General features: G+C 42.4%; 2 protein-coding genes across 2 annotated transcripts; both read right to left on the bottom strand.

Annotated features, from left to right (window-relative positions):
- Nucleotides 1-412: 412 nt before the first annotated feature.
- LOC145442447 (acyl-CoA-binding domain-containing protein 6-like) lies at nucleotides 413-1809 on the bottom strand. Its single transcript, XM_080320356.1, has one exon. The coding sequence runs from the start codon at nucleotides 1806-1808 to the stop codon at nucleotides 1101-1103; it is 708 nt and encodes a 235-aa protein (XP_080176482.1). The 5' UTR covers nucleotide 1809; the 3' UTR covers nucleotides 413-1100.
- Nucleotides 1810-1835: 26 nt separating this feature from the next.
- LOC145442437 (phosphoribosyl pyrophosphate synthase-associated protein 2-like) lies at nucleotides 1836-5262 on the bottom strand. The gene has a single exon (XM_080320347.1). The coding sequence runs from the start codon at nucleotides 5218-5220 to the stop codon at nucleotides 4021-4023; it is 1200 nt and encodes a 399-aa protein (XP_080176473.1). The 5' UTR covers nucleotides 5221-5262; the 3' UTR covers nucleotides 1836-4020.
- Nucleotides 5263-14339: the final 9077 nt, after the last annotated feature.

The following is a 14339-nucleotide window of genomic DNA, read 5'->3' on the forward strand; positions in this document are numbered from 1 at the left end:
GACCGACGTTTCATTGTAATTTCGAGGAATAGTAAAGTAATCACACTATTGGGATTTCGTCTATTGGTACTGGTACTTGAAAACACGTCCAGAAGCTGCTAAAAATGACGAAAACTAGTATATTATAAATGCGAACCATTCGATATCACCAAACAGAGTTATAAAAATTGGATTTACCAAGCCTTTAACTGTAAACTGGGAAGTCGGCATAATGACTTGGACTCGACTCGAGTCATAATACCATGACTCGGACTCGAACCTCTGCTCGGTGACTTGGACTCGGACTTGACTCGGTGGTGAATTGAAAATGACTCGACTTGACTCGAGTCAAAACTATAAAACTGAGATTGACTTGTGACTCGGAGCCTTGTGACTTGGTTACAACCCTGAGCCACAGTTCAGAGAAACACAACTTTGATCGACCGCATTGACTGCAACAGTTCTGGAAGTACATTACGTTAATAAATTAATTATATCCTACTGCTTTGGTCTCTATGCTTCACACTTGAAGTTTACATTTAATGTGATTAATCCTTGTATAGGTGGATAAATACGCGTTTAATGTATCGATTCAGGAATCCGGCCCGCCGACTGGAGAAGTTGCCCGCCTCTGCCATAGGCCTACTCGATAATCTCTACGTCAGGAGTCATCATAGCAGTAGCCCGCAAGAACCAAACGAGTCACCCGCGATCGCAGTAGTAGATATCCAAATGAGAGATTTGAAAGTCGAAACGGAGAAGGGTGTCATATGAGCAACAGTTGAATATGGGTCAGTTGACCCTAAGGAACATAGGAACGCAGTTTTCAATCATAGCGTTGCTCGTCTTTGAACACACGGAGGCGTAACGGGAATCTAGTTGATATTCCAGAGTCTTGGCTCCGAGATGGACGCTGGTGTGAGTCCTGGTGAGAGAGAGTCTGTCCAAGGTAAGGGGCGAAAAGCCTGCGTAGTGCTCTAAACGTCTAAGTGCAAAATTCCAACTGAGCACAGAAAAACGGCAGGAGTAACTGGTAGCCCGTCGCATTAATCAGCAGGCCCAAGATGTTGCTCTTGGTTTCAGAAAGGTTGGCAACACCTGGCCTACACCTTTCTTACGATTCAAACATTTTTTCCACGAAATAATTCCTTTATATCCTTTGAATCTGCACAGTCAATCGGTGTATCACCACTTTCGTCGACCGCATTTGGATCAGCACCGTTTTCCAACAAAATTTTAACGATATCTTTATAACCGCATAGCGACGCGTAATGTAACGGAGTCGATTGCTCGTTATCAACAGCACTGACGCTGCATTTATGGTTCAGTAGAAACCGTGCCACCTCTAAATGTCCACGATCACACGCCCAGTGTAATAATGTCCTACCGTCATTATCATGAATGGTACAATCACAGTCTTCAAGTTCTTTCAATTTGGATACATTGCCATCCTTGCATATTTGGAACAAGATATTTTCGTCTGGAATTACATCATCATTGCTGTCATCAATCATGCGGCTCACTGATTTACCAGACATTGATTTTTTCTCAGGTTTACAGTCCCACGTAGGATCCAAACTCCGCAATTTCATCACATATTCGCTTTTAGCTTGTGATTCCGCCATCGTGCCAAGGTCGTTCCATGCGTTCCATTTCTTTCGTCCTTGAAAATCAAACAGTCCTGGCTTCGGAGCGTTGCAGGGTCCGATTGTCGCCTGTTTGAACCTGGCGTAAAGGTACAGTAGACCATCAGCATCGAGTTTGTCTGCAATACTAGGCAGATGGTCCGCGGCGGATTGGAAATATTCGGAGTCTTCAGATTTTTCCATCGATAAATCTAACGTTTATGAGCAATGTTCTGCAAAAATCAATGGCCGGTGAAACATCACACATGATAGCCATGCAACAATGAACTTCGACAATTTAACAATCATTTTACCATGAAATAAGGACACAGCAACATACATATTCCAGAGTTGGATCTGAGCATATTGTTTCGATAACTTTGGTCAATCCATTAAATCGTAAATGACAACATAGGACTGTAGAAGGAAAGATACTCCACTGGCAGTGCTGGACAGAAAACAGAAAAACAGCTTCGAAACACAAAAATAATTATATAGATTCCACAAACCAATTCACACCAGATAGACAGCCTCTGTGATTGATACAAATGTAACGGTTTAATTTCCGGCATGCTTAGGTTACGAATTTTAGTAGGCTACTCGAAACCTAATTGTGACAGGATTCAATTACTAGGAGTCATTTACTTACTTAATCAATAGCATACAAAGCATATTTCAACACAGAAGCATGTAACTGAACTATAAGAGAAACCAGAAACTTCCTCATGTATAGTCTATCATAGTTAAGTGTAGGATACACAGGGCAACAAATGCCAGCAGTGCAGTATTCTCATCATGCATCATCAGTATAATTACGTTTTCCATCAGCCTAGATCGACAAGTAGGCTACTATTTAGCAAATGCTACAATCATGCACGGCGCACAGTCAATTTGTACAAGATGGCACAAAATCACTGTTCGTTCTTATGCAAATGCCCAGATTGGTCACTCATGTCTTTATGCAAACGATTTTCTGTTGGCACTACTAATTCACTAAAAATGCTTGTATTCGCTCAGAATAGAATGACTAACTACTGGATATTGTCACAGATCTGAATCTTACACAGCCTCTAACCTGTACCCTAATCAGTAACGGTTCCTTCAAGTATTCTGGGAGCATTTGAAGACTGATGAGATGGAATGTCCCAAACACTACCTCCAAAACGAAATACAGAACATTGGCAGTCTTGTTTATGACGTGTTATAATACAAACTCCCATTGACAGCAATGGCATCAAAGCCAAAAACAGTGATGAAAGATTGTCAACAATAATGTGTCTCGGACTGAGATTTTCATAGGACAACATGCAATGGCAGTGATCATGATATCTTACAGCAGCAGTTACCGAACTCTCTATAGATGGTGGTCCGGGCCAACTCAAGCACGGGTAATTTTAAACCCAGTTTCATGAGCATCACTAAAAATAGGTCAATAATATCAAAATAGACACCAGTAAAAAGTTTGAAGGAAAAATTCACCCACCTAGGAAAAAAAACGGACGTCGAAATGTCACTGTACAAAAAGCTTATGGAAAGCCAAACAGACCAACGTCCACCATCAAGAACCGCCGCACCACATTGAAACATTTACAAGCATGTGAAACAAAAATGGTGCGCATCAGCTGAAATAAGAGGCACACCAATTTACTGCCCACATCGTCCACAGTGCAACACACACACTGTCAATTTGCGGATGCACTTTTGAGGCAACTCAAAAGCCACAGTGAAAAAAACATTCACTAACCGCAATCTGCGGAAGTGACAATAACAAATCTCACGATCGATTCAACCGTTGAATAGTTTAAAAGTTCAACATTATTTTGAAATGTCCGCGGTTCAGTGACAAGGTCAGTTCAAGCCTTATCTGCTTTGAATAATATAGAGTCTCCAAAATTCGACACCCATTTCGACAAAGCACTAGTAAATCGGCAGAAATTACCGTTTCGCTATCATCATTTCAAAAGTGAAGCTTTGAGACTTCAATATAGCATTCAAAACTAATTGCAAGACACTATACACCTTCACAGAGTCACATTTCCGAGTCGCGATAAACACAAAGCTTATAGTTATGGTCAACCATTCAAAACCTTTTGCCAAGTGTAACCAACATATGATTTTCCTTGATATCTTATAAAAGGTACATAATTGACCATTGGAGCTTGCTCTTATTGGGCATTGAATAGTGTATGACGTATGACATTATTGTGAGTGGCATTGAAACACTGAACTGCTAGTTTAATGCTCAACTCGGTATCGAATCACGTATGTACCCGATCAGCATTAAATGAGGTAAGCTAGTATCACGTGTTAAAATTAACAACACCATACCAATATCGCAAAATGGCGCTAACATGAGTTCACGGACAAATGTACGAACGAAATGAAGCGTGCAACATCACCGGCACATGAAAATCCCTCAATCGTCGAACGCGATATTCCTGAAGAGATGGCTCATGCTCTCGCCGTGGTGAATCCGGCGTATGGCTTCCGACAGCATAGAAGAGATGTCGACCGTGCTGATCTTGCTGCACTGCAGCTTTTGCAACTCGTGCGGCACCGTGTTAGTTACGACGACGCCATCGATAATGCTTTCTTCGAGGATTTCCGGTGCGTGCGATGATAACAACCCGTGTGTCGCCATGACGTAGACTTTGCAAGCGCCACGCTCTTTAAGCGCGTCTGCCGCCGCCACAAAAGTTTCCATGTCATCAATGATGTCATCAACGATAATAGCGATTTTACCGCGTACATTACCGACCACGTCAATCGGAGGCTTCTCTTTTGCCGTCAACGGCGGTATGTACATTCCTACGTTGGTGGTGGATATGTTGCGGTTTCTAGAGGGGACATTGTCGGGAGGTCCTACATCTTCCACCTCATCTACGACTACATCGTCAGGCAATTCCAGAACGGGAGACCACGCCTGTCCTATATCTTTCCATTGCGAGTCGGGGTCGTTTTTAATAGCGAGGGGCGGCGAATTACGCCCGTCGGCTCGGTCGGAATCAGCCTCTTGAGGCTCTCCGTGGATTACAGCTATTCCGAGACGCAATCTCTCCGCGAAAGATTGCGCTTTGCGTGCCGAAGCTGGTGTCTTTGCGACAATGACTGCGTTGCGGAAATCGGGAATATTTTCCAAAATGTGCTGAATCAAAAATGGAGACGCCCGCAAATTGTCGACGGGTATGTCGAAAAATCCTTGTATCTCGCGCTGGTGAAGGTCCATCGTGATAACATGGTCCAAACCGGACCTGCATAGCAACGTGGCGAGCAGTTTAGACACTACAGATCCTCGTTTCCTCATCTTGCACTGTTTCGAGTAAGGCAGGTAAGGTATGACTCCAATGATGCGATGCGCGCATGAAGTTTTGCAAGCATACGCAATGATCTGCAGCTCCATGATAGCGTCGTTGACATCCTTGCTGCCAGTTTGCAATATAAAGACGTCTTTACCTCGGACAGATTCCCCCACTTCCACTCTAGACTCGCGATTCGACCTTTGGTATACGGTGCAATTCCCCATACGTATGCCAAGGCGGCTCGCCACCGATCTGGCCAGGTCAGGGTGGGAATTCCCAGTGAACAAAAGCATCTCTCGGGCACAGTATGAATTCATGGTAAGTTTGTTTACTCGTAAGTTGTTAATTCATAGTTTGCTGAAACAATGAAACACATAATAATAAAAGTGTGCCATCAAGCCCATCATCATTGCTTTGGTCATATAGGTTGACAGTAAATTTGGCATCAAAATGTAACCACTATTATAATATTATGAAAGTGATTCATAAATATTGTAAGCCTACTAATACATTCGAAAATGAATCTTTCACTGAATACGGTATGAGCGCATATTGTTGCATATGGCATTTGTTGAATTCGGCACCCACAGCACTTGACATATGATTGTATTTGCGGTTAGGGTTCAAGGTCAAGGATTAGGCCCCGCCAAGTGCCAAATCCACTGCATGGTAATAGCCTAATAGGGTTACCATATTTCGAGATTCGGAACAGAGGACAATTTTCAAAAATCACAAAAGTTACGGTACAAAGTCGAACAAAGTAACGGGTACCGGTAATTGGAAAATGTTTACTTATATTTAAAATACTGACTAATAAAAAAGTCAAATTTTTCACGGTCTCTAATTCAGATTGTTACCGGTATGTCATTCATACTTTGCCAAGTGGCTTGAGTTTCACTTTTGAATCTATGAATCTATGAATTTGAATCTATTCATTTCAGTTAACAGTTGCAAAACGGTTCGAATTCGACTGAAATATACCTGATATATTGCCGATGGACAGGTCATAAGGTTCCACCATGCACTTACACAATTGCGGATCACAATGCACTTCACCGCACCTGCGGCTGCAAATCATCCACTATAATTTTGCGATAGGAACACTTCACCTCGTATACTGGTCTGCAAGTCGAGCGGACAGCATGGTCGCAATTCCGATTCCTAAAACACGACAGTCGCAAGTAACACCATGACACCATTTAACCAAACAAACGTTGCAATTGACAGACGTTTGCGACAATTCTTTCAACTCAATAAACCGCGCCACAACGTGCGTACCTCTTGCTGCAAATGCGCATCAAACAAGTCACGTGTCGAGCTGTTCGCTGAGGCTTTGTGGATAGAAAGCGTTGACTACTCGCTTCGTCGCTCGAAGCGAAAGCCGTACTCGTGTGAGCAGACTGATCACACATTTATTTCCTATGGGAAATGATGATGAAACGCCGGTGGTAATAATGCGACGGCAATACCTTACATTCCGTAACTGAATGCAGACATCGATAAATTCTAGGATATTGCCAAACTGTAGCACAGCGGTTCTCAACCTTTTTGTCTTCGCGGACCCCTTTTGGACTGTCACGGACCCCCGCGGACCCTCCTACCCCCGTCCCAAGTTTTAGTTCAAATTTACCTCAATTATCGTGCAATCGACATCTGTCTTGTGCAAAGGATAATAGCTGTAGGCTAGTGATAAACAGCAACAAAATGACATTTCGTGAAAATAACATCATACTTTTTATGTAGAAATTGCGTTGACTTTCATTATTTCAAAGCAAATTCTGCAACTGCACTCCTTGAAAGTCGTGGTCGTGTCCTGAAAATCCGAACCTTCGATTTGATATGAACTAGTGCCGAAGATCCATTTCCAGTAATATAGGTGCACCATGGCGTAACGCGTTACGCTTCCAACGACACATTTGGGTATGATCGCAACTTCGCAACAAATATGGCACCAAAATTTGACTAACAATTTTTTTAGTGAACATAGCGTCAAACCGCAAGCGCCAAGAGATGAAATGAGCGCCAAGTGGGGAAGTCACGGATACCAGTGTTACTAATCAGGTCTTTGGTCTGACCCGGCCGGGGATCGAACCCACGCGGCCTACCGATCAAGAATGCGGACCCTTCGCCATAACGCTACGGCGGGAGCAATGGGCAGCTATTCTCATTAATATATACCCAAGGACCAGCTCTTGGTTTCAAATGGGTTGTTGGAAATTGACATATAGTCTTCAGGGGTATTGATGAATATAAGTTGAGCTCACAAGGTGTTTTGAGTGAAAAAAAAGTATGGGAACCATCGGTGTACCATATTCCAAACTTAAGCATTTCCATGTACAAATGCAGTGTACTTTCGAGACTGCAATTTCACCACCTTACAGTCAAAAAACCAAAATTAAAAACCCATGGAAAATTGTCTTTGTAACCAGCTTTCATATGATACCCTACTCGCTTGAATATTTTTTATAGGGTTTTGAACAATTAGCATTCTAAATTGTGTAACGCTTGACACTACACCGCATATAGCAGGGGTCGCCAACTCAAAACGGGTCGCGGGCCATTTTCCAAACTTCGTTGAGGCCGCGGGCCGCATGAATTCGATATCGATGTAAAATAGGCAACCACGTTCTAAAATTCTTCGTCAGCACAACGGTGAGCTATCTAACATAGGCGATGGGCATTTTTGACCACAAAATAAATAATATTTCATTAAAGGAATACAAATACAACAAAAATCATTATCACCAATTATATTTTATTTTGAACTGTGAGCTGTGCAGTGTGCACGACACTTGGAAACGCTTTTCAGCAACTAAGGAATCGATATTGGGACTAGCGAGGTACGTTACGAGCTGAAAGACCATCTCCACGGAAAGCTTGATCTTGTGGGAATCCTAAGCCAGCGGTTCTCAAACTTTTTTTAGACACACACCCCTTTATGATACTGAAAAGTCGTCATATCACAAAATGCAACCAGAATGTTAGCAATCCCAACGGCTCGTTTGATGGCATGGAAGGTTATGGCTGTTGATAACATAATTCTATAAGATGAATTCCAGACTATAAACATAGCAATAAGTATGAAATAGAGGGAAATCGCGCGGAGCGCGAAAAAAATTCATTTGAGCGCATCTCCGCCTCCCCTTGAGATGGTTTCGCACCCCCACAAGGGGCACGCGCTCCCCAGTTTGGGAACCACTGCTCTAAAAGCCGTTTTCTATGCGTCTCGGTCTTGGCAGTGCTTGGGCCATTGCAAGTCGAGACGATATGCCCATTTACATCAGCTGATTCTCCATCGATGCAATGCTGTTGCCATCACCACAGCTGTTTTAGCTATAATGACGAATAGTGATATGTTGGGCACAAGAGAATAGCTTATTTTGAAACAACAACCACAACATGTTGAAACTGTAATTAATTTCAGCATTTCAAATTGGTTTTCTTAGCTTTCTTCCTAAATCTCAAATCAGGTCGCGGGCCGCAGAATATGACTTGGCGGGCCGCGTGTTGGTGACCCCTGGCATATAGAATTTCATACCACATGGGAATATAGACCAATAGACTAGCTACTCAGAAAACTCAGTGCCAAATCTCAACTGTAATCCAACATCCGTTTACACCTTTTTGAATTTTACATTGATAAAACCGAATGCTACAGAGCTTTATTGAGCAGAAAATCGTCAATTTTTTAAAATGACGTAATTCTTCACCCCTTGATCAATTTTCCCTAGATAAACTTTGTTGTGTTCGAAATTAACTCATCCATGCATGTATCAAATTTCAGAAGATTTGGGAATGTGGTGGTCCCAATTTTTGTTGTCCAGGTTGGGAATGGCTCCCGCCCAAGACATACTCTCAATGTACAATGCGATATACAAGACACACAATGCGATGTAATGATCAGTCAGAGCAGGGGCGGGCAACTTCTCCAGTCGGCGGGCCGGATAAAGGAAAATGAATTACTTGCCTGGCCGGATTCCTAAATCAATACAGTAATCGTGTATTTATATCCACCTTTACAAGGAATACATCGTTATACTGTGAATTTTCAGTTGAAAGCATATAGGCCGAAAACAGTATTTAATGAATTGATTAAGGTTCAATAGCTGTTGAAGTCAATGAGATCTGTGGTCGAAAAAAGTTGTCGACAAGTTCTTTGAACTCTGGTTGCATGTCGGACGTAGACGAGACCCTTAGTAAAGACTACACATGATCATCAATTAGATTGGGGGGCTGCCAGTGTTAGCGCACTGAAGCCACTACAAAAACTACAACATCAGGTCCCCCTATCATAGCCAGGGCCCCAAAAGGACCGGGATGTGTGTCCAACAAATCACTGCTCAATTGATTCGGTGTCCTAAACATGAAAGATATGCGGAAACTAGAAATTGCCAAGTTTATGCATCAGTTCCACTGCGGCCACTGCCCCGAAACCTTCAACAACTTCTTTACCTCGGTATCAAACGTGCATGCATGAGTAGGCTACGACACAGGCGAGTCCACGTCGTCCAACCACCATATGGTAGACCAGTGGTTCTCAACTTCCCTTGTATAGAGGGCCGCATTTGAACAGTGAAAGACGCGGCGGCATGTATTCGTGGGCTACTATTAAATTTAGGCTACTGTAGCCTATTTACTAGGGATGGTGTGAACGTGAGGTTCACGTTCGTGTTCTGTGTGTGAACCTCGGAAAATTTGAGGTTCGCGTTCACAACAGAACCTTGGTAGGTTCTGCACTGTGAACCTTTTTCATATATTGCAATTTTCACTTCATTATAAGATCTTTGGTTCGAATTTATTCACTTTCAACTGCGGGCCACTCTATGCATGGGGCTGGCAGCATAAACATTCAACACTAAACGAGCATGCCCTTGACAATCTCAAAAATTTACTTGTATTGTTACAAAAGTTTGCTCGAAATATCTAGCCTTCCGTTTGTGCATATTTAGTGTCTCTGTGCTGTGAGCTTGACCCGCAATCACATGACATCAAGAGCGAAATACACTGTATTTTGTCAGCAAATGACCCTTATTCGACCAATCAATGAAATTGATATCGTCTTCTGATGTAAAAAATCTAGCAGGCGTACGGGGTCAATCTTGACTACATATGCATACTGTATCATAAAAACCAAATCCGTGCGACTGGGGTGTTGGCTATACTGCTGTATAACTTGTTAATCGGTAGCAAGTATAGAAACCCATTTTACACTCTGCTCAATATCCATGTGGCAATACACAGACGCCGAATACATTGTCCGATCAGGTCGAAATTGTTGGCAAAGCGACGCAAGATACTGATTTTATGGGATTATTATATCATTTGATTGCCCCAGTTGATACATCTGGCGACGTTTCAAACGCCAATATGTACTTAAGTACTGAGCTATTATGTGGCCCCGAGTCGTCACTCTGTATAGTGTACAGTAGATTAATATAGGCAATCACCTAATTGAAATATGGGGTTTAAATTAGCAATATGACGTCACGTGACGTCATGAGGTTCACGTTCGTGTTCACACAGAACCTTTCAAAAAGGTTCACGTTCACACGAACCTGAACCTTTCAGAGGTTCACACCATCCCTACTATTTACCAGTCGTAAGCGGGCGTTTAGTACATTTTATGCATTCTAAAGCATTAATGGACAGTTCGTATGTTTGCAGTTTTTTTGTGAGAATATTATATTCCTGCGGCGCAAGTATATCCTATAATTGATTGTGCATTGCAATTAGTTGCTAAGTCGGTATATGCACCTTCAAACCGAGAACCGAAGTCTCTGTTTCAATGTGTGGGCGAGCAAGTATAAAATTACGGTCACTTTTTTTTGCTACAGAGGCCATTATCACTTTGAGCTCCCAGTGATATGAGAAGTCTGGCGTTCGGTTCATTTCTGAACAAACCAATCAACACTACTCCTCTCCTTCCATGGAAGGAGCACTGCGCCAATACTGATAGAATCAAGCTTTGTTAAGTTGAAGTTTTTCGCTGGTCCCTACGCGCGTTTGCCCTGCCAGCATTTCTACTGTGATGAAAAGCATCCAGATAATTAATAAGCTATGTAATGTCTGTGGAGTCAGAGGATTCGTCCGATGCTAGGCTAAAGTAGTCTAAGCGTCAACGTATTTCAGAATATGCGATGAAAGATCGACTGAAATTGCTGTTACTCTTCTGGTCACGGTTGAATCAGACAACTATAACTTCAAAATTTGTCAGGTGATGTTGTCCTTGCTGTTAGGTTTCGGAAGCAGCGAAAATTCACACAGTATGTTAAAGTTTTTTTGAAATCAAACTTTCGCTGGCAAATGTCATGAGTTTACAGAGGTGGTCAAAGTAGTCAAGAAAGCTACTCAAGTAGAAGTAGAAGTAGCGACGCAAAAATCTACTCAAGTACAAGTAGAAGTACTTCTTACACAAGCAACCTAAAACTACTTGAAGAAGAAGTAGAATTTGCTGGCTTTAAATCTACTCAAGTAAGTAAGTAGTTTTGAAAACGGTGATAATACGTTTGCATGGACTTTCGAAAGCTGCAAATTGAGCTATGAGGAGGGTGCAGAGAGCTTCATGTACAATGCATATTGATGCATCCCAGAAGGTATAAATTTCCGACAGCATGAGCATTCAACTGAATCATGAAATGTAAATGATTGTTTTGCTATAGAAATGAGATACTAGCCTTCTGTTTACTAAAACATCCCGTTTTAGAAAATGTCATGGCATGCTCCCTCGCGCATATTACGGCCTTTAATTTAGTCGAAGAGCAATACGGAGAAGTTGTATGGATACGATGTTAACACTTTGCGCGATTCATATACGATGATAAAAAATATGGCATAATGTTAAAATGCCATAGGAAAATAGACGGCGATGCTACACTTGCTTTTACACGTAAACATACATGTTCTCCAATGCAATAGGTATGATTTTCATCGGACCTATGACTTTCGTTGATAAATTGCCTTTTAGTGGCGATAGAAGCGTAACTCCGTGAAAACAGCCCGAGAATTCCCCAGTTTATCTTTCTAATTGGAGGGTTACACTACTTCTACTTGACAAACTGGAAATAGCGAAAAGTAAGTAAGTAGATCACTAAATATTATGAAGTAGAAGTAGAAGTAGCAAAGATTCCATCTACTTGAGTAAGTACCAGAAGTAGTGGAAAACTACTTGAGTACTTCAAAAAAGTAGAAGTACTTCGTTACTGACCACCTCTGTGAGTTTAGCGATATTCCAAGCAATTGTGAACCATGCGTCTGTAACATCGTCGATACGTATAACTTCAGAAGAAAGTGTCGTGGTATAGTTTGAAGCTTCTACGCTTCGTTACCAAAACTGTTATTCGACAAATATGTCAGATCGGTTTTCCATTTATATCTGAGAAAGCAAATTGATTGTTCCGCACAGAGTTACAAACCCATTTACCGCTGTTTAATTTCCCGATCCTTGTTCTTGTATCTGAGTTAAAGGGGCACTGCGCTCTAAAAATGATGAGGTCTCAAATTGAAGGTAAAAACGAACAAGAATTTTTGGCCGCAGCCATTTCCTTCAGAACGCCACCGTAATGGAGCTGCAATTTATTGAAATTTCTACAAGACCAGCTGCCGCGGCTGCTTAATCCGTTACATGGCACGATGTCTTCATCGTCGCACTTGCTCGACGCGATAAGGCAGACACGCAGAGAACGAAACTTAGTCACATTTTCTTCATAACATCGGCTGACAACTATCTAAAATTCGTTCTCTGCGTGACTGCCTAATCGCGTCGAGCAAGTGCGACGGTGAAGATATCGTGCAATGTAACGGGTTAAGCAGCCGCGGCAGCTGGTCTTGTAGATATTTCAATAAATTGCATCTCCATTACGGTGTCGTTCTGAAGGAAATGATCGAGGCCACAAATTTTTGTTCGTTTTTACCTTCAATTTGAGACCACATCATTTTTAGAGCGCAGTGCCCCTTCAAACACTCTTGAACCGGTGTCCAGCGGAATACCGATTCAAAACAATAACAATCTACATTCGAGCAGATATCAAGAAACCAGAACACATCAAAGAATGAGTAAAAAACGATACATAGACGGTGCGATAGGAGACCCAAGTAGCAAAGTTAATATGTAACATCGTGCCAGTAGTAATTGCGTGTATAATGAAAGATGTCGCGGGCCGCAAAATAAACGTCTGCTGGCCGCGGGTTGAGAACCCCTGTGGTAGACAAAAAAGATCATCGCTCTATCAAATATGCCGGACCTGATTTGTGACCATCCGACAGTCATCGAACATGTCCACATTCCAGTCGAAACACGAACAATTTTTACTGAATAAATACTAGTTAGCCCTCTAGTTTAGCGGACCACGACATGACATATCAATCTCACCTTCCATCACATGCTTCTTTTCTTGTCACCTGTCCTTTTATATAATCTTCTTTTACTTTACATTCAGTGTGCATGCCTCCTTTTTACATTGCCTAGGCCAGATGGGTGTCTGATTTCGAAGACTAGGCTACTCCAAGTCGTTTCGACACATTCCTATCTTTCATTTTATTGCAGTCTTGTGGTGTTATGAAATAATAAAGAATCATGCAATAAACTGAATTGAATTGAATTGAACGCAGCTCTATGGGCTGCTCTACCTGTTCATTTTCATGGTCGAAAATGCTTGCTCGCAGATGTAAGTAGACCCGAACAAAACGAGTAGTTTCGTGGCCACCTTTCTCCGGTCGCGGGACGCATTATCATATAAGACCGGAAACTCTCCGCGGGCTTCTTAAAATCCGTTCGCAGGCTGGATCCGGCCCGCGGACCGTATGTTGCCCGTCCCTGAGTTAGGGGGATGCCGAACGACCAACCAGTTGAGGTAACTTTTGAACTGTCATCCACCTCGACCTAATGCCCGATGTCACAGTCTTCTTCACGATGTTATAAGATCTTTCTTCGTTGGTCCTTTTCAGAATTTCTTGTTCTTTTTCTTACTTCATCGGGTCTTTTTTTCTGGGCTTTTTGTGGCCGTAGGAACAACGACTCGAGGGACGAGGAGCCCAGAATAACCTCTGACGGCGGGATGGCTTGGATGGCGCCGACGCTCATCACTTCGCTATCTCCCCCGATAGCTTCCTTATATCTTCCATGTTTAGAACCAACACCAAATCCTTTAAGTAGCGATTTATCAGTTGCACATCCATGCCGCCGTGGGGATTTGGCAATGATACGGATGATCCAATATTTTAGTTTTTGCAGTGGGTCCGTATCCTTGCAGGCGGCACCACAGCGAATAATTGCGTGTTGTAACTTTGATAGGAATAGAGAGTTGAAGAATATCAATAGAACCCTAACTTGGCAGAAGAGTAGGCCTAACTATATAAGGCGGCGGTATACAAACCACATACCTTCGATAGCTGTGGTTTGAGGGGTGGTATGTGACTCTCCTAAGACATGACCGAATCC

This window comes from Botryllus schlosseri, chromosome 1 (assembly GCF_051294905.1).
Source record: "Botryllus schlosseri isolate E-star chromosome 1, Bs_hap1, whole genome shotgun sequence".
Classification (NCBI taxonomy): Eukaryota; Metazoa; Chordata; class Ascidiacea; order Stolidobranchia; family Styelidae; genus Botryllus; species Botryllus schlosseri.

Excerpts from the sequence above, each read along its gene's own strand:
- LOC145442447 (XM_080320356.1), bottom strand. The coding sequence starts at position 1,808 with ATGGAAAAATCTGAAGACTCCGAATATTTCCAATCCGCCGCGGACCAT.
- LOC145442437 (XM_080320347.1), bottom strand. The coding sequence starts at position 5,220 with ATGAATTCATACTGTGCCCGAGAGATGCTTTTGTTCACTGGGAATTCC.